This window comes from Aphidius gifuensis, linkage group LG3 (assembly GCF_014905175.1).
Source record: "Aphidius gifuensis isolate YNYX2018 linkage group LG3, ASM1490517v1, whole genome shotgun sequence".
Classification (NCBI taxonomy): domain Eukaryota; kingdom Metazoa; phylum Arthropoda; class Insecta; order Hymenoptera; family Braconidae; genus Aphidius; species Aphidius gifuensis.
The window spans coordinates 20082882-20105510 of NC_057790.1; the positions used below are offsets into that span (position 1 = coordinate 20082882).

General features: G+C 24.8%; 8 protein-coding genes across 13 annotated transcripts; 3 read left to right on the forward strand and 5 right to left on the reverse strand.

Moving 5' to 3' along the window:
• The first annotated feature begins 286 nt into the window (after positions 1–286).
• LOC122852599 (ATP-dependent RNA helicase p62-like) lies at positions 287–6079 on the forward strand. 2 transcript variants are annotated; one of them, XM_044152497.1, is made up of 7 exons: positions 288–414; positions 520–617; positions 837–1976; positions 2169–2347; positions 2454–2513; positions 4496–4750; positions 4874–6079. In XM_044152497.1, coding segments are annotated over exons 2-7 (1755 nt in total). In that variant the 5' UTR covers positions 288–414; positions 520–615; the 3' UTR covers positions 4993–6079. The 2 variants fall into 2 exon arrangements, with proteins under 2 accessions (XP_044008433.1, XP_044008432.1); XM_044152498.1 differs by lacking the exons at positions 4496–4750; positions 4874–6079 and adding an exon at positions 3302–3606 and having other exon boundaries at positions 287–414.
• A 652-nt stretch (positions 6080–6731) lies between these two features.
• On the reverse strand, positions 6732–8501 carry LOC122852606 (hatching enzyme 1.2-like). Of its 3 annotated transcripts, none has more exons than XM_044152508.1 (6): positions 8173–8501; positions 7981–8081; positions 7780–7876; positions 7556–7685; positions 7285–7481; positions 6732–7209 (listed from the first exon to the last, which is right to left on the reverse strand). In XM_044152508.1, exons 1-6 carry the CDS (start codon positions 8288–8290, stop codon positions 6935–6937), a joined length of 918 nt encoding a protein of 305 aa, XP_044008443.1. In that variant the 5' UTR covers positions 8291–8501; the 3' UTR covers positions 6732–6934. The 3 variants fall into 3 exon arrangements, with proteins under 3 accessions (XP_044008443.1, XP_044008442.1, XP_044008441.1); XM_044152507.1 differs by having other exon boundaries at positions 6844–6990; positions 7066–7481; positions 8173–8334; XM_044152506.1 differs by having other exon boundaries at positions 6844–7481; positions 8173–8334.
• Positions 8502–8650: 149 nt separating this feature from the next.
• On the reverse strand, positions 8651–10075 carry LOC122852609 (hatching enzyme 1.2-like). The gene is made up of 6 exons (XM_044152511.1): positions 9914–10075; positions 9720–9796; positions 9519–9615; positions 9300–9423; positions 9027–9223; positions 8651–8950 (listed from the first exon to the last, which is right to left on the reverse strand). The coding sequence occupies exons 1-6, from the start codon at positions 10029–10031 to the stop codon at positions 8676–8678; spliced, it is 888 nt and encodes a 295-aa protein (XP_044008446.1). The 5' UTR covers positions 10032–10075; the 3' UTR covers positions 8651–8675.
• Positions 10076–10147: 72 nt separating this feature from the next.
• LOC122852600 (protein SpAN-like) lies at positions 10148–13881 on the reverse strand. Its single transcript, XM_044152499.1, has 11 exons — positions 13614–13881; positions 13452–13522; positions 13246–13342; positions 13019–13148; positions 12742–12938; positions 12422–12665; positions 11750–11822; positions 11547–11643; positions 11331–11454; positions 11058–11254; positions 10148–10981 (listed from the first exon to the last, which is right to left on the reverse strand). The coding sequence occupies exons 1-11, from the start codon at positions 13708–13710 to the stop codon at positions 10707–10709; spliced, it is 1602 nt and encodes a 533-aa protein (XP_044008434.1). The 5' UTR covers positions 13711–13881; the 3' UTR covers positions 10148–10706.
• LOC122852608 (hatching enzyme 1.2-like) lies at positions 13732–15450 on the reverse strand. Its single transcript, XM_044152510.1, has 6 exons — positions 15272–15450; positions 15079–15179; positions 14909–15005; positions 14709–14838; positions 14431–14627; positions 13732–14353 (listed from the first exon to the last, which is right to left on the reverse strand). The coding sequence occupies exons 1-6, from the start codon at positions 15387–15389 to the stop codon at positions 14082–14084; spliced, it is 915 nt and encodes a 304-aa protein (XP_044008445.1). The 5' UTR covers positions 15390–15450; the 3' UTR covers positions 13732–14081.
• Positions 15451–15737: 287 nt separating this feature from the next.
• LOC122852607 (mitochondrial thiamine pyrophosphate carrier-like) lies at positions 15738–16998 on the forward strand. Its single transcript, XM_044152509.1, has 4 exons — positions 15738–15923; positions 15992–16144; positions 16216–16418; positions 16502–16998. Exons 1-4 carry the CDS (start codon positions 15804–15806, stop codon positions 16962–16964), a joined length of 939 nt encoding a protein of 312 aa, XP_044008444.1. The 5' UTR covers positions 15738–15803; the 3' UTR covers positions 16965–16998.
• An 18-nt stretch (positions 16999–17016) lies between these two features.
• Positions 17017–19880, reverse strand: LOC122852605. 3 transcript variants are annotated; one of them, XM_044152504.1, is made up of 5 exons: positions 19769–19880; positions 19585–19685; positions 18862–19480; positions 18018–18277; positions 17017–17929 (listed from the first exon to the last, which is right to left on the reverse strand). In XM_044152504.1, the coding sequence occupies exons 4-5, from the start codon at positions 18240–18242 to the stop codon at positions 17111–17113; spliced, it is 1044 nt and encodes a 347-aa protein (XP_044008439.1). In that variant the 5' UTR covers positions 18243–18277; positions 18862–19480; positions 19585–19685; positions 19769–19880; the 3' UTR covers positions 17017–17110. The 3 variants fall into 3 exon arrangements, with proteins under 3 accessions (XP_044008439.1, XP_044008438.1, XP_044008440.1); XM_044152503.1 differs by having other exon boundaries at positions 18018–18324; positions 18696–19480; XM_044152505.1 differs by lacking the exons at positions 18862–19480; positions 19585–19685; positions 19769–19880 and having other exon boundaries at positions 18018–18551.
• A 32-nt stretch (positions 19881–19912) lies between these two features.
• Positions 19913–22163, forward strand: LOC122852601. Its single transcript, XM_044152500.1, has 6 exons — positions 19913–20038; positions 20107–20479; positions 20563–20893; positions 20953–21182; positions 21246–21569; positions 21641–22163. The coding sequence occupies exons 1-6, from the start codon at positions 20004–20006 to the stop codon at positions 21920–21922; spliced, it is 1575 nt and encodes a 524-aa protein (XP_044008435.1). The 5' UTR covers positions 19913–20003; the 3' UTR covers positions 21923–22163.
• The last annotated feature ends 466 nt before the right edge of the window (positions 22164–22629 follow it).

Below are 22629 nucleotides of genomic sequence, written 5' to 3' on the forward strand. Positions count from 1 at the left end.
ATATCGTAAAACACTTTAATTTTATCATCGTAAATTATTTCATTTTTAAATTAATAAAACAACAGAAATGGTGGCCTACAACTTGAGTCAAAAGCAAAACTAAAATTTTGACAGCTCTCTATATCTAATATTTACATTTTTTTTCCAAATAAATAAATGCTATTTCTTGTAAACAAAAATATGTTTCATTTCGTTTAACAATAGAAGTAAACAAAAAAATAGTTAGGTCAACATTTTTATGTTTTCTTTGGCCTTATTTGACTATAAAATCAATAAAATTAATTCTGTCATATATTGTTGAATGTTTTGCGCAACGCAATAATCCCCTCCTATTGCGATCAATATCCGTCATTTCCCTGAGCATCGTTCCTTCATCTGCCTTCATCGTTCTTTTCGTCCCAGCACAGCAATCGAGTAAGTTTACCTCCATCTTGAAAAAAAATAATAATATTTATTATTAGACATTAAAAAATATATAAAATTCATCTATAAATATCTAATTTTCTATATTTTTGACAGTTTGTGCATTAAAAACAACAAAAACAAACAACAAACAACAAAAAGTTTGACAACTTTTTATTAACGGGACTGAAAAGCGTTCAACTAATCATCATAATGTAAGTAGTCGAACATTCTCCATTGTTCTAATTTTATATATATCTACATATTATAATTATTTGACATTAATACAAAATATTTAAATTAATTTTATAATATTAATTTTATCTAATTAGTATAATTTAATAAATTTAATAGAATTTAAAATTTTAAAAATAATGATTACATAATGTCCTTGTTAGTTGACTAATCAATAAATTTTTACTCCGCCATTTTAGGACATACGGTGGTTCATCTGGTGGTTATCGTAGCGGTGGTGGAGGAGGAGGAGGTTCAGGTAGCAGTGGTGGACGTACTGGAGGTGGTGGTGGCAGTAGTAGTGGTCAAAGAAACAGCTATGGAAATAATGGCGGTGGTCGTTTTAACAATAGCCGTGGTGGAAGTAATAGTGCAAACGGTGGATCTCGTTTTGGATCAGCCGGAGGAGGTGGTGGTGCTCGTGGTGGTGGTAATAATAACAATAATAACAACAATAATAGTGGAGCTGGTAATGCACTACGTAAACCAAATTGGGATCATGAAAATCTTCGTCCTTTTAAAAAAGAATTTTATGTACCACATGCAAATGTATCAAATCGTCATCCAAAAGAAGTTGAATCATTTCGTATTGATAAACAAATGACATTAAAAGGTGATAAAATACCAAATCCAATTCAACATTTTGAAGAGGGTAATTTTCCAGAATATGTTATGCAAGGACTTAGAAAACAAGGTTTTTCTGAACCAACAGCAATTCAAGCACAAGGTTGGCCAATAGCAATGTCTGGTGGTAATATGGTTGGTATTGCACAAACTGGATCTGGTAAAACACTTGGTTATATATTACCAGCAATTGTACATATTAATAGTCAACAACCACTTGGTCGTGGTGATGGACCAATTGCATTAGTACTTGCACCAACAAGAGAACTTGCACAACAAATACAAACAGTTGCTAATGATTTTGGTTCATTATCACATGTACGTAATACATGTATATTTGGTGGTGCACCAAAAGGTGGACAAGCTAGAGATTTAGAACGTGGTATTGAAATTGTTATTGCAACACCTGGTAGACTTATTGATTTTCTTGAAAGAGGTACAACAAATTTACGTAGATGTACATATTTAGTACTTGATGAAGCTGATCGTATGTTAGATATGGGTTTTGAGCCACAAATTAGAAAAATCATTGAACAAATTAGACCAGATAGACAAGTACTTATGTGGTCAGCAACATGGCCAAAAGAAGTTAGAAATCTTGCTGAAGAATATCTCACAGATTATACACAGCTAAATATTGGATCATTACAATTATCAGCAAATCATAATATTTTACAAATTGTTGATGTATGTCAAGAACACGAAAAAGAAGCAAAGTAAGTTTTTCATTCATTTATATTTATATTATTTATTATTTAACATGATGAAAAACGTTAATGATTATTTAATGATTATTACACACGTTAATACCTCTAAGAAGAACTGAATTATTATTTTTAAAATATAATAAAAATACTATCAATAAAACCAAATTAATTAATGTTTTTGTTTATTTTTTATGTTTACAGATTGGGAACACTCCTCCAAGAAATTGGTAATGTCAATGATGATGGTGGAAAAACAATAATATTTGTTGAAACAAAAAAAAAGGTTGAAAATATTACAAGAAATATACGTCGTTATGGCTGGCCAGCAGTTTGTATGCATGGTGATAAATCACAACAAGAACGTGACTATGTTTTAAGAGGTAATTTAAAATTTTTTTATATATAAAATATATCTACAAATAGAAAATTTTGTAAAACTAGAACATTGGATAATAATAAACATAATAAATTTTTTTTAATTTACAGAATTCAGAAATAAAAAAGGCTCAATTTTAGTGGCCACTGATGTAGCTGCTCGAGGACTCGGTAAGAAACACCACCTGGTGTTTATTAAAAATTCAATAAACGTGATAAATTTTAAATATCGTAAAACGTAATATTTTTTTATTCACGTGTTTATTATCGCGTTATTGATTTTTCTAAAAAAAAAGGGAGATAATATTTTTTTGTGTTTTAACTGCGCGATCGCGAAGGGAAATTTTTTTTTTTAAAATAAAAAATCGTGTCTGTCTGAGTGAGGGAGGAAGGGGCAGCGATGTAGCACAGACTGGTTATATGAACTTGATGCCTCACTCGTGGAGTTGAAATAAAAAAAAAATATATATTCTTGGTTTATAAATAACGAAGAGAATAACTGAGGCTCCATTCCGGTGTTTCACAACAACGTGCTGATTATTGTCCATTTATCGACTCGAATGCTTCGGTTGTTATATTTATCAATTTAATTTTTTTCCTTTTTTTTTTTTTTAACATTTATAATCAATTCAATACACCGGTTGTGTTATCGAATCGAACACTTGGAACTATCATGAATGTCAGGATTTAACAATAGAAAAATTAATTTAAAACGTCAATTTTTATAACGGTAATAATTTCAATTTTTTTTTTACGTTTATAAATAGAAAGAAAAAAAAGAAAAACAAATAATTTATGTGGGTGGTATTGGTGATAATTCCAATTGTTAAAATCAAAGAAGCTAATTCGAGTTGGGATTAATAATATGTGTAGTTAATTTAAAAAAAAAAATACTTAAGTAAAATTAGAGTGGGCATCTTATAATTTATTTTAATCAGTCTGGTTGTCCTTTGTTTCAGAGGCACATGGTGCACAGATCATGTTGAGTGTGCAATGAGAAAATGAAAATATGTAAAACTTGCAAGTTTTTTTTGTTTAATTTTTTTTATATATATAATAATATATAAAAAAGAAAAAATGATATATATATATCACGTTTGGGTACGTGAATATCCATGGCTCACTCACTATCTGTGCTCTTATTGATTAAGACTATATATGCCCGAGCAAATATATAGACAAAATTGTACATGCAGAGTTATAAACAAACATGTACTTCAATGTGCCTCTGTGTCACGCAGTCCTGTGTACCACAACAATTAAAATAATCATTTTTTTTTTATTGGTGGTCCGCGGGTCATTGTCGCGCTGTGTTTGTCGGCTGTGTTCTTGGTGATGATAATTATATTTTTAAAAAAAATATATATTCAAGTATTATTATTAAATATAATAATAATAATAATAACAATAATTAAATAATGCACACCACAGTCGCTCCAGCTTGGTGCGAGACAACAATCTTAAATATTGATTTTGCTACAATCGCTATTTTGTGAGGGATTAAAAGTTGTAGAAAAATGTGACTGGCCAATACTGATAATTGCATATCAAGAAACACAATTGTTATATATTAATCAACATGGAATCAATCAATATGCAATTTAATTGGGTTTGTATTATCACAACATCCAGTTCAACACATTTTTTATTAAAAAAAAAAAAAAACAGAAAAAAAAGTAAATTATATTTTTTTTTTTAAATACTTTTATAACATTTTTTTAATTTTTTTTCAAATTTATTTTCTTTATCTATTCATTCTCTATTTCATTTTTAATACTCAATATACTTTTTTATTTCTATTTTTTTTTTTTCTTCATAATCATTTGCTATTAATATTAAAAACTAACATTTATTATTTGTTTTAAAATTAAATTCATTTCATAAACTCTGTTATAAATTCAGAGATGCTTTAAAATCATTTATTTTTTTTTTAAAATCATTTTCATTTAAAATTTGGGAACATGCATAAATCATAAATTGCTCAGGAACACATTTAAATCGACAAATATATAAATGCAAGCTCGAGTTTATTATTTATTTATATTCTTTTTTTTTTTTTTTTTACTTTTTAATTTTTTTTTATTGTTAGATGAATGATTATTATTATTACTATCATTTTTTTAAATGTATCTAATGAAAATTAATTTCTGTAGACGTTGATGATGTCAAATACGTAATCAATTTTGATTATCCATCATCATCAGAGGATTATATACACAGAATTGGTAGAACAGGACGTTCATCATCAACTGGTACAAGTTATGCATTTTTTACACCACAAAATAGCCGACAAGCTAAAGATCTTGTTAATGTATTAACTGAAGCTAAACAAGTTATTAATCCAAAACTTGCTGAACTTGCACAACGAGGTGGTGGTGGAAGTGGAAGTGGTGGATATGGTGCAAGAAGTAAGTTATTATATTATTTATTTATGTTAAAATTACACTTCCATATTGTGATTTTGTTTTTATCTAAATTTATTTTTCTTTTGACCAATTTATTAATAGAAAGTTTTATTGTTTTTATTCTAGATCGTTGGGGATATGGTGGTAATGGTGGTGGTGGTAGTCGTGGACGTGAAAATACATTCTCCGGTCAACATAAAAGATTTGATAATGGTCGAAGCAATGGCTACGGTAACAGCTACTAATTATAAATTTTATTATAATAAAAACAACAACAACAATGAAGATACCGTTAGTTGAACATCTAAATTTATCAATATCATTCGATAAATTTTATCAATGTCTTTATGACTTTAAAAATTATCATTCTATCGGTTTATCGTAAATTTATTTAATCTAAATATTAGCTGTAATTTTTTTATTTATACTAAAGACCGTAATTTTTCATCGGAAAAAACAAAAAAAAAATTTCATTTTTCTTTATTTGAACTAAAATATATTATATTAATATTATTATTTTTTTTTTTTTTAATTTTAATTATTTAAAATTGGCGTATTTAATGTGCTTTAGGTTTATTTGCAATTGGTGATTTAGTTAGAAATCAATTTAGTAAGAAAAATAAAAGAGTTAAATTCTCGATGAAAATAAGGAAAAAAAAAAAATATAAAATAAAAAAAGAAAAACGATGAGATAATAAATAATAAAAAAAAAAATAAAAAAAATGAGTAAATGTCTTCTTTTTTTCTGATATAAATGTGTATTTAAAAATCCATGACTATTCGACTTTTTTTTCTTTGTTATCTTCTTGTGAACTCTTCAGTATTCATTCCATTTTTAAAAAAAATTTTTTTTTCTTGAATGGTCATGTTTAAAGTATGTAATAATTTTTTTGAATATCTGTCAAATCGATGTGCACTCAATTTATTAATACCGTATATCAATTATTAAAATAAAAAGAATGAAAGTAAAAATTAAGAAAATTTTTGTCATGTTTAATTAAGAATTAATATTAAAAAAAGATAAAAAAATAAAAAAAGACAATTGACCTGATTAAATAAATAAATAAAAATTAAATAAAAAATCACTCAAATAAATATTGTCTTTTTCATTTTTTTTTTTTTTTTTTCCCACGAACATTTACAGCCTTTAATTCATCAGTTTGATTTAGAAAATAAAATAAGCCTACTTTGGAAAAGCTATTTAGCCAACACCTTAATATTTAAAAAATTCATAAATTGACAATTTAAAAAGATGCTGATCCTGATGAATTATTAATACAACTGGCAAGTCATTTCTAAATAATGAAATATCTTCCTGAGATTTTTAAATAATGATCAATCATTAAAATTATTTCAATCAAAACATTTAAAATATTAAACTGATTCAAAATAAGTTTCAAATAATTTTGTATTAATTTTTGTATAAAAGCTCTTCAATCGCCCAGATCAATAACATATTTAAATGAAAATTATTGGTGAATATATTGATCAAACAAAAATGGAAGAGCCAGTGAAAAAAAATATTTTAAATTATCTTGAAAATAAAGATAATCCAATTTGTCAATTAATTATTATCAACAAAATAGATAATTCTTCATTTGATTATTTAAATAATTATTTAAATAATTATAAAAATAAAATTTCAGGGCTGTTTATTGTTTATAAAACATGTATGGTTTTATTAATAGAAGCTGAAGAAATTACTGTATTTCAAGTATGTTTAAATTTATTAAAATCTTCAACAACTTATTTTGATAATGCTCGAATATTATCCATTGATATAAGCAAAAATAAAAAATTATCAAATAATTTTATTTGTAAAAAAATAATTAATACCAGTTTTAATGATGATAAAAAAATTATTTGTCATGAAAAAATTAAATCACATTACGTTGATGTTGCAAAAAAATTGTATGAATATTATTGGATGTATGAAAATAATAACTCGTCATCAAAAAATGTAAGTAAAAAATGTAACCACATCTTGATAATAAAAAAAAACAACTTGAATTATTTTTATTTTTATTCTAGGATAATTTGGCTAATATATTTGATGATTTAGAGAATACAATTGAAATTCTTGTCAATGATTCTCGAGGATATAATTTATCTGATATAATTAAAAAATACTGGAAATGTTTAGAGTATCATGAAGCAGACATTTGGCCAGTATCTTAATTTTTAAATTTAAATTTCAAGTGTACTGCAAATAGCGTTCCATTTTTTGGCTTCAGATGGATCATCTAAACATCCATAAAGTTTATTAACCTTGAGACAATCAGTTTTTGTCATATTTTCTCTTTGTCCAACGGTAATACCTGGTATTTTTGATGTTATCGTTGGTTTTCTTAATCGATCTATACTGAAGGAAAAACTTCCGTAATGCATGATACTATGATAATCATACTCATAACTGTATGTTGTATTTTCAAGACTTTCTTTCCTAAAATTAACCAATTCCCCTGTAATATTTAAATTAATAAACTTTAATTGACAAAAAAATATGACATAGAAAATTAATTTATTATATAAATTACCTGGTATGATGTTTTCATAATGAATATTAACAAAATTATCACGATCTGCTCGAGATTGTTCGTGGAAAATACCAAGTGCATGTAACACTTCATGAATAATAAAACCCTGACCATTAAAACAATTTTGTTTTATATTATCTGGAGGCTCAAGGCTTACTAATTGAGCTCCTCCAATTTTTCCAATATATGACCAGCATCTTGTAATTACGTTGTTTAATTAATTTAATTTTTTCAAATATTGATATATTATTTTATTTTATTATTTAATTACCCGTCAGGATTGTGCGTGGGCTCAAAAATAATATAGTCTCTGGCGAATTTATCCCGTGGCACAAAATTAATACAAGTCATAGATTTTAAATATATTAATGTTTTGAGTATTTTTATATACTCTGGAGCTCCTAAAAAAATAATTATCAAGTTGACAAATAGTTGATAAATAGTTTTTTCTTAATTATTATTTTTTTATTTTTTGTACCAATAGATCAAACTTACTGTAAAGTGGACTAATAACATAAGGCACAATTCTATTTTTCCACATTCTATTAGAAAATACATCCCAACGAAGACCAACACGCAAATAATTATAATCCTGTAAAATAGAATAAATAATTAATAATTAACTCAATTATATTAATTGCATTAATCATAAATCAATTAGATTAATTCATAGTTAATTTTTTAATATATATTTACCTCATTAGTCATGGCAATGTCACCTTGATAGAGTCCTGGTCTAACTTCTGGATCTTGCCTACTATTCATCAGCCAATCCAAATGCACCATTGAATAAGCCACTAATTTTTTAAATTAATTTAATTATTAAAATTAATTATAATAAATTAATTAAATATAATATACTTATAGATGTTTGAATTATTAACGTACTAGGATTTAGAACTGTTCTTTTCACTTCACATGGTACATTAAAATTGTATTTTTTTCTTGGAAAAGTATCTACAACATTCATCAATATCCAAAAAAAGCTAAATAATTTAACAATCATTTATAACAAGTTATTATATTATTTTATTGTTAATAGCAAAGTGTACTATTTTGTCTAGTAAAATAGAAGTTAAAAAAACACACATCAACAAAATAAATAAATAAATAAATAAATAAATAAATAAATAAAGAACGGAGATTTCAAGGTCTTAGCACTATGCTACGTGTTTTTCTGAGACAGGCACTTATGTGTAATAATAATAAGCCACTTCGAAAATACATATAGTGCTTAAAGATATATATGCTATTGATACTTTATAGTATTAAATGTTTCAATGCTCAATTTCAATTTTAATTTTTTTTTTATAGTTTATAATTATTGTTAGATGAATTATTATTATTTTCTTTATCATATTTTGAAATGAAAGTAAAATTAATTTTTAAATTTAAATTTCAAGTGTACTGCAAATGTCGTTCCATTTTTTGGCTTCAGATAGATTATCTAAACATCCATAAAGTTTATTAACCTTAAGACAATCAGTTATTGTCATATTTTCTCTTTGTCCAACAATAATACCTGGTATTTTTGATGTTATTGTTGGTTTTCTTTTTGGATCTATACTAAAAGAATAACTCCCATAATGCATGATACTTTGATAATCATACTCATAACTGTATGTTGTATTTTCAAGACTTTGTTTATTAAAATCGAACAAATGCCCTGTAATTTTTAAATTAATAAACTTTAATTGACAAAAAAAAATGACATAGAAAATTAATTTATTATTTTAAATTACCTGGCATAATGTTTTCATAATGAATATCAACAAAGTTATCACGATCAGCTCTAGCTTGTTCATGGAAAATACCAAGTGTATGCATCAATTCATGAACAGTATTATACTCATTACCAAGACAATTTACAGATCTTTCATCTGGAGGCTGGAGGTTTACTGATTGTGGTCCTCCAATTTTTCCAACATATGACCAGCATCTTTTAAATATGTTGTTTAATCAATTTAATTTTTTCAATTGTTGATATATATCATTTTATTTCATTATTTAATTACCCATCGCGCGTAGGCCTAATGATAATATAGTCCTTGGCTCGTTTATCCCATGGTACAAAATTAATACAAGTCAAGTAGTTTAACAGTGCTATTGCTTTGTGTATTGTTTTATACTCTGGAGCACCTAAAAAAATTATTATCAAGTTGACATATAATCAAGATAAATAATTTTTTTTAATTATTATTTTTTTATTTTTAGTACCAACAGTTAAAACTCACCGTAAAGTCGACTAATAACATAAGGTACAGTTCTATTCTTCCACATATCACTAGGAAATACATCCCAACGAAGACCAACACGCAAATAATTATATTGCTGTAAAATAAAATAAATAATTAATAATCAACCCAATTATTTTAATTAAATTAATTATGTATTAATTTGATCAAATTATAATTAATTTTTTAATATACATTTACCTTCTTAGTCATAGCAATGTCACCTTGATAAAGCCCGGGTCTAACTTCTGGATCTTGCCTACTTTTCATCAGCCTATCTAAATGCACCATTGAATAAGCCACTGATATTTTTTAAATTAATTTAATTATTAAAAATAATTATAATAAATTAATTAAATATAATATACTTATAGATGTTTGAATTATTAACGTACTAGGATTTAGAACTGTTCTTTTCACTTCACATGGTACATTAAAATTGTATTTTTTTCTTGGAAAAGTATCTACAACATTCATCAATATCCAAAAAAAGCTAAATAATTTAACAATCATTTATAACAAGTTATTATATTATTTTATTGTTAATAGCAAAGTGTACTATTTTGTCTAGTAAAATAGAAGTTAAAAAAACACACATCAACAAAATAAATAAATAAAAAACGGAGATTTCAAGGCCTTAGCACTATGCTACGTGTAATTTTGAGTCAGGCACTTATGTGTAATAAAAATAAGCCACCTCGAAAATACTTATTAAATGCTTATTTAAATATATGCTATTAAAACTTTATAGTATTGAACTCAATATCAATTTCGATTTTTTTTATTGTTTATAATTATTGTTAGATGAATTATTATTATTATATTTCATTATCTTTAATGTATCTAATGAAAATTAATTTTCGCAGACGTTGATGATGTCGAAGATGTAATTAATTTGAATTATCCATCATCATCAGAGGATTATATACACAGAATTGGTAGAACAGGACGTTCATCATCAACAGGTACAAGTTATGCATTTTTTACACCACAAAATAGCCGGAAAGCTAAAGATCTTCATAATTTGGCTAATTTATTTGATGATTTAGAGAATACAAATAAAATTCTTGTCAATGATTCTCGAGGATATAATTTATCTGCTATAATTAAAAAATACTGGAAATGTTTAGAGTATCATGAAGTGGACATTTGGCCTGTATCTCAAAATACAACAATTAATTTTTAAATTTAAATTTCAAGTGTACTGCAAATGTCGTTCCATTTTTTGGCTTCAGATGGATCATCTAAACATCCATAAAGTTTATTAACCTTGAGACAATCAGTTTTTGTCATATATTCTCTTTGTCCAAGTATTACACCAGGTATTTTTGATGTTATCGTTGGTTTTGTTTTTGGATCTTTACTAAAGAAAAAACTTCCATAATGCATGATACTACGATGATCATACTCATAACTGTATGTTGTATTTTCAAGACTTTCTTTCCTAAAATTAACCAATTCTCCTGTAATATTTAAATTAATAAACTTTAATTGCCAAAAAAATATGACATAAAAAATTAATTTATTATTTTGAATTACTTGGCACAATATTTTCATAATGAATATCAACAAAATTATCACGATCAGCTCTAGCTTGTTCATGGAAAATACCAAGTGAATGCATCAATTCATGAACAGTACGATACTCATTACCAAAACACTTTCGTTTTATATTATCTGGAGGCTCGAGTATTACTAATTGTGGTCCTCCAATTTTTCCAATAAATGACCGGCATCTTACAATTATGTTGTTCATTTAATTTAATTTTTTCAATTGTTGATATATATCATTTTATTTCATTATTTAATTACCCTTTGCCCGTAGGACTAATGAAAATATAGTCCTTGGCTCGTTTATTCCATGGTACGAAATTAATACAAGTCAAGTTGTTTAAAAGTGTTATTGCTTTGTGTATTGTTATATTCTCTGCAGTTTCTAAAGAAATTATTATCAAGTTGACATATAATCAAGATAAATAATTTTTTTTAATTATTTTTTTATTTTTAGTACCAACAGTTGAAACTCACTGTAAAGTCGACTGATAACATAAGGTACAGTTCTATTTTTCCACATTCTACCAGGAAATACATCCCAACGAAGACCAATACGCCAATCATTATATTGCTGTAAAATAAAATAATAATAAATAATAATTGACTCACTTATTTTAAATAAATTAATCATGTATTTATTTGATCAAATTATAATTAATTTTTTAATATACATTTACCTTATTAGTCATGATAATGTCACCTTGATAAAGTCCTGGACTAACTTCTGGATCTTGCCTACTTTTCATCAGCCTATCCAAATACATCATTGAATAAGCCACTAGTTTTTTAAATTAATTTAATTATTAAAATTAATTATAATGAATTAATTAAATATAATATACTTATAGTTGTGTTAATTATTAACGTACTAGGATTTGAAACTGTTTTTTTCACTTCACATGGTACATTAAAATTGTATTTTTTCCTTGGAAAAGTATCTACAATATTTATCAATATCCAAACAAAGCTAAATAATTTAACAATCATTTTTAACAAGTTATTATATTATTTTATTATTAATAACAAAGCGTACTATTTGGCCTAGCAAAATAGAAGTTAAAAAAACACACATCAACAAAATAAATAAATAAATAAATGAAGAACGGAATTTTCAAGCGTGTAATTCTGAGGCAGGCACTTATGTGTAATAAAAATAAGCCACCTCGAAAACACTTATAGTGCTTAATGATATATATGCTATTAATACTTTATAGTATTTCAATTTCAATTTCATTTTTTTTTTATTGTTTATAATTATTGTAAGATTATAATAAATCAAAATATATATATATCAAAATAAAACAATTAATATTCAAATTTAAATTCCGAGTGTATTGCAACTTTCGTACCATTGTTTGGCTTCACATGGATCATCTAAACATCCATAAAGTTTATTAACTTTGAGACAATCAGTTACTGTCACCTTTTGTCTTTGTCCAATGATAGTACCTGGTATTTTTGGTGTTATCGATGGTTTTATTTTTGGATCTATACTAAAATAATTATTTTCATAATGCATGATACTAAGATAATCATACTCATAACTGTATGTTGTATTTTCCAGACTTTGTTTATCAAATTGATCCAACTTATCTGTAATTTTAAAATTAATGAACTTTAGTTGACAAACAAAGGTGACGTAGAAAATTAATTTATTATTTCAAATTACCTGGTATGATGTTTTCACGATGAATATCAACAAAATTATCACGATCAGCTCTAGCATGTTCATGAAAAATACCAAGTGCATGCATCAATTCATGAATAGTAACAAGCTCATCACCAAGACAATTTGGTCCACTTTCATCTGGAGGCTTGAGATTTACTAATTGAGGTCCTCCAATTTTTCCGTAATATGACCAGCATCTTTCAATTATGTTTTTTAATTAATTTAATTTTCTTAAATTTTAATATATTATTTTATTTTTAATATAATATTTAATTACCCATCGTCACTTATCGCATGCTTAATGATAATATAGTCCTTGGAAACTTTATCCCATGGTACAAAATTAATACAAGTCAAGGTGTTGAAATATGTTATTGCTTTTAATATTGTCATATATTCTTCACATTCTAAAAAAATAATTGTCAAGTTGATATATAATCAAGATAAATAATTTTTTATTAATTATTTCATTTTTGATTTTTTGTACCAACAGATCAAACTTACTGTAATCATCACTTATAACATAAGGCACAGTTCTATTTTCCCACATTCTATTAGGAAATACATCCCATCGAAGACCAACACGCCAATAATTATATTGCTGTAAAATAAAATAAATAAATAATTATTATTATAACTTACTTATTTTAATTAAATGAATCATAAATTAATTTGATCAATTTATAATTAATTTTTTAATATATATTTACCTCATCAGTCATTGCAATGTCACCTTGATAAAATCTTGGTCTAACTTCTGGATCTTGGATTGAATGAGCAACTAATTGTTTAAATTAATTTAATTATTAAAAATAATTATAATAAATTAATTAAATATAATATACTTATAGTTTTTTGAATTAATAACGTACTAGGATCACTTGGTACAGTAGAATTGTATTTTTTTCTTGGAAAAGTATCTACAACATTTATCAATATCCAAATAAAGCTAATTAATTTAACAATCATTTTTAACAAGTTATTATATTATTTTATTATTAATAACAAAATGTACTATTTGGCCTAGCAAAAGTAGAAGTTAAAAAAACACACATCAACAAAATAAATAAATAAAGAACGAAGATTTCAAGGCCTTAGCACTATATGCTACGTGTAATTCTGAGGTAGGCACTCATGTGTAATAAAAATAAGCCATCTCGAAAATAAATATAGTGCTTATTTAAATAATATATGCTATTAAAACTTTATAGTATTGAACGCTTTATAGTATTGAATATCGATTTCAATTTTTTTTCCATTGTTTATAATTATTGTTATTGATAAATTATTATCAATTTTTAAATCATATTTTTAAATGAATGTAAAATTAATTTTTCAATTTAAATCCCAAGTGCATTGCATATATTGTACCATCTTTTAGCTTCAGATGAATCATTTAAACATCCATAAAGTTCATTAACTTTGAGACAATCAGTTTTTGTCATACTTTTTCTTTGTCCAAGTATTGCACCAGGTATTTTTGGTGTTATCGTTGGTTTTCCTGGATTTTTACTAAAATAAAAACTTCCATAATGCATAATACTCTGATAATCATACTCATAACTGTATGTTGTATTTTCAAGACTTTGTTTATCAAAATTAATCAAGAAATCTGTAAAATTTTTAATTATTAAACTTCAATTGACAAACAATCATGACATATAAAATTAATTTATTTTTTTAAATTACCTGGCATGATGTTTTCATAATGAATATCAACAAAATCATCACGATCAGCTCTAGCTTGTTCATGAAAAATACCAAGTGCATGCATCAATTCATGAATAGCACGACCCTCATCACCAAGACAATTTGGTCCTCTTTCATCTGGAGGCTGGAGGCTTAATAATTGAGCTCCTCCAAATCTTCCAATAAATGACCAGCATCTTTACATTATACTAGTTAATTAATTTAATTTTCCTAAATATTAATATATTATTTTATTTTTAAATATAATATTTAATTACCCACTGGGATATTTCATGGGCCAAATGATAATAAAGTCCTTGGAGACTTCATCCCATGGTACGAAATTAATACAAGTCATGTAGTTTAAATATGTTATTGCCTTGTATATTGTTATATAATCTTGAGTTTCTAAAAAAATAATTATCAAGTTAATATCTAAACAATTTAAATTTTTCTTGAACCAAAAGATCAAACTTACTGTAGAGTGGACTAATGACATAAGACACAGTTCTATTTTTCCATAATTTATCAGGAAATATATCCCAACGAAGAGCAATACGCCAATAATTATAATGCTGTAAAATAAAATAAATAATTAATAATTAACTCAATTATTTTAATTAAATTAATTTTTAAATATATATTTACCTCATTAGTCATGGCAATGTCACCTTGAAAAAGTCCTGGACTAACTTCTGGATCTTGTCTTGTTGTTATCAGCCTCTCCAAGTCAATCATTGAATAAGCAACTAATTTTTTAAATTAATTTAATTATTAATAATAATTATAATAAATTAATTAAATATAATATACTTATAGTTGTTTTAAATTATTAACGTACTAGCATCTGGAACTGTTCTTTTAACTTCACTTGGTACTGTAAAATTGTATTTTCTCCTCGGAAAAGTATCTACACTATTTATCAATAACCAAATAAAGCTAAATAATTTAACAATCATTTTTAACAAGTTATTATATTATTTTATTATTAATAACAAAATATACTAGGCCTAGCATCAAGAAAATAAATAAATAACGGAATATTTATTTTTTTTTTTAGCCGCTTTTTTTTTTTTTTTTTTCTGATTGGTCGATGCCGCCATGCTTGTCTCATAATCATAACAAAAATAATAATAACAAAGTTTGTTTTTATTGTGAAAATAGATTTGTCATTATTTTGACAAAAAAAAAAATTAGGACATGTGTCGAAATGACAGTTTTTTAAATACATTTCAATTATATATTATATAATTAAAACTTAAAATTTTCAAGCATTGTTATTTATTTATTTTCTCTTTATAAATATAAAAAAATATTTAGGTTAGATTTGTAACAGATATATCAATTTTTTATTAAATAAATAATAAAAAAAAATGTTAGGAAATAATATAAAACAAGAAGCTGGTGTTGATGTTGCACTTGCTGGTGCTGCAAGTGGTTTTATGACAAGATTTATTTGTCAACCACTTGATGTTATCAAGATTAGATTTCAAGTAAATATTATATGATTACAACATGATGATAATTTAATTATTTAATATATATATTTTTTTTTAATTAGCTACAAGTTGAGCCAATTTCTCATCGTCATTCTGGTAAATACCGATCATTTTTTCATGCTGCTGTGACAATGTTTCATGAAGAAGGTGTATCCTCTCTTTGGAAAGGTCATGTACCTGCTCAACTCTTATCAATATCATATGGCACTATCCAGGTATAAAAAAAATAAATAAAAAAACAAATAACAATAATTAATAATAATAATAAAGTAAAAATTAATTTTAGTTTTATACATATAATAAATTAATGGAATATTCTAAAAATGAAAATTTACCAAATGACTGGCAACATGTTAGACAATTTATTGCTGGAGCAGCTGCAGGAAGTTTAGCAACAGTAATGTCCTTTCCATTTGACACGGTTAGAACACGTCTTGTAGCACAATCATCAAATTCAAAAATATATACTAGTCATCTATCCGCTTACATGTAAGTAATAATAAAAAAATATCTAGCAGTAAAAAAAAAAAAAAAAACATAATAATATAATTTATTTTATACAAATTTTACAGAACAATGTTGAAAAATGAATCAACAAAATCATTATTTCGTGGTTTATCACCAACTTTAATACAAATTGCACCACATACTGGTTTACAATTTTTTTTATACAATTTATTAACAAATATATGTGAAAGTTTTCATAATGAAAATGATGATAATACAAAAAAAATATTAATATCAATGATTGCTGGTAGTTTATCTGGTTTATTATCAAAAACAGCAATATATCCATTTGATCTTGCAAGAAAAAGATTACAAATTCAAGGATTTGAAAATGGTCGTATTGGTTTTGGTAAATTTTTTACATGTCATAGTTTAATTGATTGTCTTATTAAAACATTCAAAGATGAAGGTATAACTGGATTATTCAAAGGTCTATTACCAAGTCAAATTAAAGCAGCTTCATCAACAGCTTTACATTTTACATTTTATGAACAAGCATTGTTACTATTAAAACACATTCGTTTATAACAAAAAAAAAAAAAAAAAAATACAACAAATTTAATAACAACAAGTAAAAAAAATTATGTGATAATGTCTAGACTAGACCAGTAATATTATATAATCACTAGTTAAATTTTATCAATGAATAAATCCAGTTATTTATTAAATATAATTTATCCATAACTAATTGTATAACCCATTGATATCATAAGTGTTTCTTTAATTGCTGGATGAAGTTGTTTTTCAACATATTTTGTTAATGCTTCACTAGCACCATGTAAAAATATATCTTCCATTTCATGTGCAACATTTTCACGTGATTGCCAATCATATAAATCACTATCATTATCAATTAATTGATGTTTACTTTCATTAATATCATCAATATCATCAAAATCCATTGTATTTGAACGTTTTTTTCTACGTAATAATGAAAGTTTTGTTATCCATTGATGTTTTTTATTATTTAGAGATAAATTATTACGTGATAATACCGATGTTGTATTTTCATTTGCAATTTGTATATCTTCTTCTTTTAAATATGTACTTGTATTGTTATTGTTATTACTATTATTAGTATTATCATTACGTGGTTCTGGTGAATCATAATGTAAATCAATAATTGGTGTTAATGGTGGTTTATCATGTCTTTTAATTTGTCGATCAATACGTCCAACTGGACGACATCCATATGCATATATTGATGCAAATCTTGGTTCTAAAAAACTTGATTCTGTTCTTATTCTCATTTGTCCATGTGTACGTGATATTGGAGTTGTTGTAAAATCAATACCAGCACGTTTAAGACGTAATGTCATATGACATGTTTCACCAATCATTGGAACTCTACGTTCTTTTGGTATAAGTGATACTAAACCAGATACAGTTAATTCATTCATCATTACTCTACTTTTTAATGATTGATTTGTTGGTTCAAAATTACATTTTTCAACTTTTGCCCATGTTGTTGAATATTTTGTTTCTTGAGGAAGCTATATTATAAGAAAAGCAACAATTATTAATTTACTTGATTAAAGAACATGATGATAACTTAAGTTATATATAATTTATTATTGTTACCTTTACTGCAACTCTAGCAACAGTCATAATAAATGGTGCATTTGACAATGATCTTTGATAAACAACACCTGCCTCATCATCATCATGACGATTATTACGTTTTGTAACATCACGCTGCATTGAATCAAGTGCTCTTTCTAAACGACCACCACATCTGTCCCATGTTGACATTGAATTTGGCACGTGTGATAAACCAATCAACATCACCATCACTAACTTGTCCATTTTATTCAACGTACAATTGACAACTGTATTTATATCTTTACACAAGAATTTTCCTTTTTTTTTTTTCAAAAAAAACTTATGACTAAAAAAAAAATGAAAAAAAAACAAGAAAAGTAAATCGCAAATTCAACCAGCCACAACGGGGTATCCTGTAGAAACTACTATTCTTATTTTTAAATTTTAATTTCAAATTTTTATATTTTTTTTTTTTTAAATATAATGCAAACAGAGCATGAATACTGTCTTCCTAATTCTTCAGAGTTATTTAGCAAATTATATATTTAAAAATGAAAAAAAAAAAATATAATAATCCATTGTAAACACAAACACACACACGACAATAATTTGACTAATTAAACAGAGTAATGATTTTTTAATTATAAAAATATTTTCTTTTTATTAAATTTATAAAAACAATAATTAATTTTAAATTTTCTAATTTTGATTACTTACATTCAGTGATGTAATAATATCGATGAATTAAATGTTATTTTAATTTTTAAATGAATGAATGAATTGATTTTAAAGATTTGTTTGTTTTCAAAAAAAATTTACTTGTATTTTTCACCTTATAGCTTTGATGAACGAGTGAACAATGAAAGTGGCTTTGTACAAGTACCTTTCTTTTTACCTAGCGGTTGAATATTTTTACTGTGTATTTGTTTGTCTTAGCACAAGGATTGAATTGATGATAATGATGAGAAGAAGCCAGACCACACAGTTTTTCAATTCATTTAAGGAATCTAGAACACGAGTATATCTGGAATGGAACCGATCATTTATTACATTCTCCTATAACTCAACAATATCCCGAGGATCTTTTTTTTTTTTAATACTTCTTCCTTTTATTTTTGCAATATAAAAAAAATATATATGTATATATAGAAAGAAAAATTTTACTTGTGCAATATCCGGTTAATTTTTCTATTTTTTTTATATTATTCAAGTTTTTAGAATTTCTTCATTGAGGTCCCGGGACTTTGATGCACGATCAAATGTTATATGAGCCATTGTTTTCTTGTAAATTTTTTTTTTTCCTTTTATTTTGCTCAAGTCAAAGATTGTGATTGTCTTGGCGGTTGTTAGACTTTTTGTCAATAGAAAATATACATGTATCTTGTTTTTTTAATTTCATTTTTTTATAATAAATATTTATTTATAAAAAATTAGGCAGATTGAATAGAAAATTTATCTAGAAATATATCCCAACGTAGAGCAATACGCCAATAATTATAATGCTGTAAAATAAAATAAAAAATTAATAATTAATTCAATTGTTTTAATTAAATTAATCATAAATTAATTTTATCAATTTATAATTAATTTTTAAATATATATTTACCTCATTAGTCATTGCAATGTCACCTTGAAAAAGTCCTAGACTAACTTCTGGATCTTGTCTTGTTTTTATCAGCCTCTCCAAGTCAATCATTGAATAAGCAACTAATTTTTTAAATTAATTTAATTATTAAAAATAATTATAATAAATTAATTAAATATAATATATTTATAGTTGCTTGAATTACCTGGATAATTTCTTGATAACATCTTGATGTCCAATCAATGAGTCATTGCCTTTCTTCTAATTATTTTATTTTTTTTGTTTTTTTTATTGTGCGCAAGCCATGGTGGTTGCCTTGGTGGTTGTTAAACATCGGTATTATATTTCTTGTCAACCTGAAAAATATATACTTATGTAAACACTGAATTTTCAATTTATTTGGTTAATTTTTAATTTTTAAAAAGTCTCAATAAATCAATATGGATTTAAAAAATAAAACAATTGTAACAAAAAGGTAAATTAAAATAATTTTTAATAATTTACTTTTCATATTTTTTACTTACTTTTTCTTTCAATTTTTAGGAAAATAATAGACAATCCATTTGCATTTCCATCAGATAGACTTTTTATTGCCTATTATAAATGGCTTCAGGCACGAAAAAAATTAAACACAAAAACTGAAATAAAAAAACATTCAAAATGTTCAAGAAAATCTTTGATTGATAATAATATTTTTGATAAATTTACTGGACCAACTGCAATAACTGATATTGATCCTGATTATTATACTGATTTAAATGGTCGTGCAATTATTGAAAAATTTTCATCTAAAAAATATATTGATCAAACAAGAAAAGTTTTACGTGGTAAAATAATTGCTGGATATTATCGTGATGAATGTATCAAAATTGATCAAGAATTTGCTAATGAACATCAAGAAATTATTAACATTGAGGTTGACAATTTAAAGATAATATTTTATTAATTTGCAAAATAGTTTTATTTTATATAAATATAAATATATATTTATTTTTAAAGAAAAATCGAAACAAGTATGCCAAGGCTTTTGATAAATATCTATCAAATGATTACGAAGAAAGTATGAAAATTTTAAACGAAGCACAAACTGAGGCTAAAAACACAAATGACACAATAACAAAACGTGATGAATTATCAAAATTATTTGGTAAAACACGTCTTGAAGTTTATCAAACAGAAGAAATGTGGTGTATTATAAAAGCATGTCATGATTTTATGATTAAAGTATCACCAAAAGACGAGAGAAAAACAATAACGAATATATCAAAAAATAATTCAAAAAGTCTTCAAAATATTCAAATTGAACAAGCATCACTAGATAAACTCATAGGTAAAACAAAAATCCAGACAATCTTGTAAATTTAAATATAATTTTTATCATTTTTATAGAGACATTTGAAAGAGATATTAAAATTATGGTACCATGTGAAATTAAATTAAAAAATTCAAGAGAATTAAGTAAAATTTTTAGTGATATAGAATTAAGAAATTTAGATGCATTAATACATCTTGAATCATTGGCTGGTCCAAAAGATGATTTATCATCAAAAATGATACAAGCAGAAGAATTAGTTGGTAAAGAAATAATAAATATTGAAGAAAATCTTCAAGAATTAAAAGTAAGTTAAATAAAATAATTTAAAATATATAAAAATAATAATTAATTATTAATAATTATATAGAATCAAATTATTATGAGTGAAGAACGAGCAAATAATCTTGAAAAATATGCTGATTATTTATTGCATGATGTATTTAAAAAATTAGTTTGTTCAGAAACAGTTCTTCATTTGCATGTATTTATTGAGGATGCTTATGAAACTTGTATTGGTCCAAATGATGCAAGTCTTGATGGTTATACAATGATGAAAACAATTGAAAAAACATATGAAAAACTTAACATGACACTGGATAATTTACCACAAGATATTGTTAGAGTTTGTGAACAACAAGGTTTTGCTCAAGAGATGAGAGCAATTGCTGAAGCTGAAGATGCTGCTAGAAAAGTAAATTAAAATATTAATTATAAAAATTAATTAATATTAAATAATAATTATAATTTTTATTTTACTTACAGTTTGAATTGATGCATCGTTTACTAGCAGCACTTGAAAGAATAATGTCACCAACAAATCTAGATAAAAATATTAAACAAAATTATAAATTTATAATTAAAAAAAAAGATAAAAAAAAACAAAATTTATTGGATAATAAAAATAAAAAAAATCAAGCACTTGCTTATTTTACAGAACAATGTTATTATGATGATTTTGAAATGACAATTGATCATTCAATTAACAATGAAAAAATTGAAATTAATAATCATGATAATTATCCAAAAATTTCTGATGATAATTAGTGTGATTGTCGCAATGATATAACGTGATTTATATACACCCTTTTTTTTTTAATTTTATTTATTTCTTTTAAACATGAAGAGAAAAAATGAGTCATCTAGAATATTTTTTTTTTTATTCATTTTTAAAACACGATCAATATTAAACACTGTGTAAATTTTTAATATATTTTTTTCATTTAAAAAAAAAAGGATGTAAATGAATTGAAAAAAAAAAAAAATTTAATTAAAAAATTCAACGAAATCGATTTATTTATTCTTTCATTTAAAAAATTTTAATTTAATATAAATTTTTTTTTTTTTTAACTAATTAATTAATTGTGCTACATATTAATTTTTTTTTTTTTTTTTTTTTTAAATTAGCACTTTATCTACAACATACATTACAACTATCGATGAATAATAAAAAGAAAAAAAATATCTAAATTTTCTTATTATAATAAAAAAATTGTATATTTTTTTTTTTCTAAGCAAGTTGTATTTAAAAAAAAAAAGGTTTTTATAAATATATGAATCAAAACACACTCGATGAAATTAATTGGTTCCATTTTGTATGACAATTTTCTTGTTATTTTTTTTCTTTACGTTTAAATATTATTTTTGTTTATAAACTTGAGACAAATATTTTTGAGACTAATCAAAAATCAACAAGGGCAAGTTACATATTTTCGTGTACAATACAAGTACTCTTTAATAATAATAATTATTAT

Excerpts from the sequence above, each read along its gene's own strand:
- LOC122852599 (XM_044152497.1), top strand. Across the intron at positions 2,348-2,453 it reads ACGTGACTATGTTTTAAGAG|AATTCAGAAATAAAAAAGGC; the intron begins GTAATTTAAAAT and ends TTTAATTTACAG. Across the intron at positions 4,751-4,873 it reads TGGTGGATATGGTGCAAGAA|ATCGTTGGGGATATGGTGGT; the intron begins GTAAGTTATTAT and ends TTTTTATTCTAG.
- LOC122852606 (XM_044152506.1), bottom strand. The coding sequence starts at position 8,290 with ATGATTGTTAAATTATTTAGCTTTTTTTGGATATTGATGAATGTTGTA. Across the intron at positions 7,686-7,779 it reads TGTTATTAGTCCACTTTACA|GAGCTCCAGAGTATATAAAA; the intron begins GTAAGTTTGATC and ends TTATTTTTTTAG. Across the intron at positions 7,482-7,555 it reads CCCACGCACAATCCTGACGG|ATGCTGGTCATATATTGGAA; the intron begins GTAATTAAATAA and ends CGTAATTACAAG.
- LOC122852609 (XM_044152511.1), bottom strand. The coding sequence starts at position 10,031 with ATGATTGTTAAATTATTTAGCTTTTTTTGGATATTGATGAATGTTGTA. Across the intron at positions 9,424-9,518 it reads TGTTATTAGTCGACTTTACG|GTGCTCCAGAGTATAAAACA; the intron begins GTGAGTTTTAAC and ends TAATTTTTTTAG. Across the intron at positions 9,224-9,299 it reads ATTAGGCCTACGCGCGATGG|ATGCTGGTCATATGTTGGAA; the intron begins GTAATTAAATAA and ends CATATTTAAAAG.
- LOC122852600 (XM_044152499.1), bottom strand. The coding sequence starts at position 13,710 with ATGATTGTTAAATTAATTAGCTTTATTTGGATATTGATAAATGTTGTA. Across the intron at positions 13,523-13,613 it reads TACTGTACCAAGTGATCCTA|TTGCTCATTCAATCCAAGAT; the intron begins GTACGTTATTAA and ends TTAAACAATTAG. Across the intron at positions 11,255-11,330 it reads ATTAGTCCTACGGGCAAAGG|ATGCCGGTCATTTATTGGAA; the intron begins GTAATTAAATAA and ends CATAATTGTAAG.
- LOC122852608 (XM_044152510.1), bottom strand. The coding sequence starts at position 15,389 with ATGATTGTTAAATTATTTAGCTTTATTTGGTTATTGATAAATAGTGTA. Across the intron at positions 14,839-14,908 it reads TGTCATTAGTCCACTCTACA|AAACTCAAGATTATATAACA; the intron begins GTAAGTTTGATC and ends TTATTTTTTTAG. Across the intron at positions 14,628-14,708 it reads CCCATGAAATATCCCAGTGG|ATGCTGGTCATTTATTGGAA; the intron begins GTAATTAAATAT and ends TATAATGTAAAG.
- LOC122852607 (XM_044152509.1), top strand. The coding sequence starts at position 15,804 with ATGTTAGGAAATAATATAAAACAAGAAGCTGGTGTTGATGTTGCACTT. Across the intron at positions 15,924-15,991 it reads TTATCAAGATTAGATTTCAA|CTACAAGTTGAGCCAATTTC; the intron begins GTAAATATTATA and ends TTTTTTAATTAG. Across the intron at positions 16,145-16,215 it reads TATCATATGGCACTATCCAG|TTTTATACATATAATAAATT; the intron begins GTATAAAAAAAA and ends AATTAATTTTAG.
- LOC122852605 (XM_044152504.1), bottom strand. The coding sequence starts at position 18,242 with ATGGACAAGTTAGTGATGGTGATGTTGATTGGTTTATCACACGTGCCA. Across the intron at positions 17,930-18,017 it reads TTGCTAGAGTTGCAGTAAAG|CTTCCTCAAGAAACAAAATA; the intron begins GTAACAATAATA and ends CTTATAATATAG.
- LOC122852601 (XM_044152500.1), top strand. The coding sequence starts at position 20,004 with ATGGATTTAAAAAATAAAACAATTGTAACAAAAAG. Across the intron at positions 20,039-20,106 it reads AAAACAATTGTAACAAAAAG|GAAAATAATAGACAATCCAT; the intron begins GTAAATTAAAAT and ends TTCAATTTTTAG. Across the intron at positions 20,480-20,562 it reads AAGAAATTATTAACATTGAG|AAAAATCGAAACAAGTATGC; the intron begins GTTGACAATTTA and ends TTATTTTTAAAG.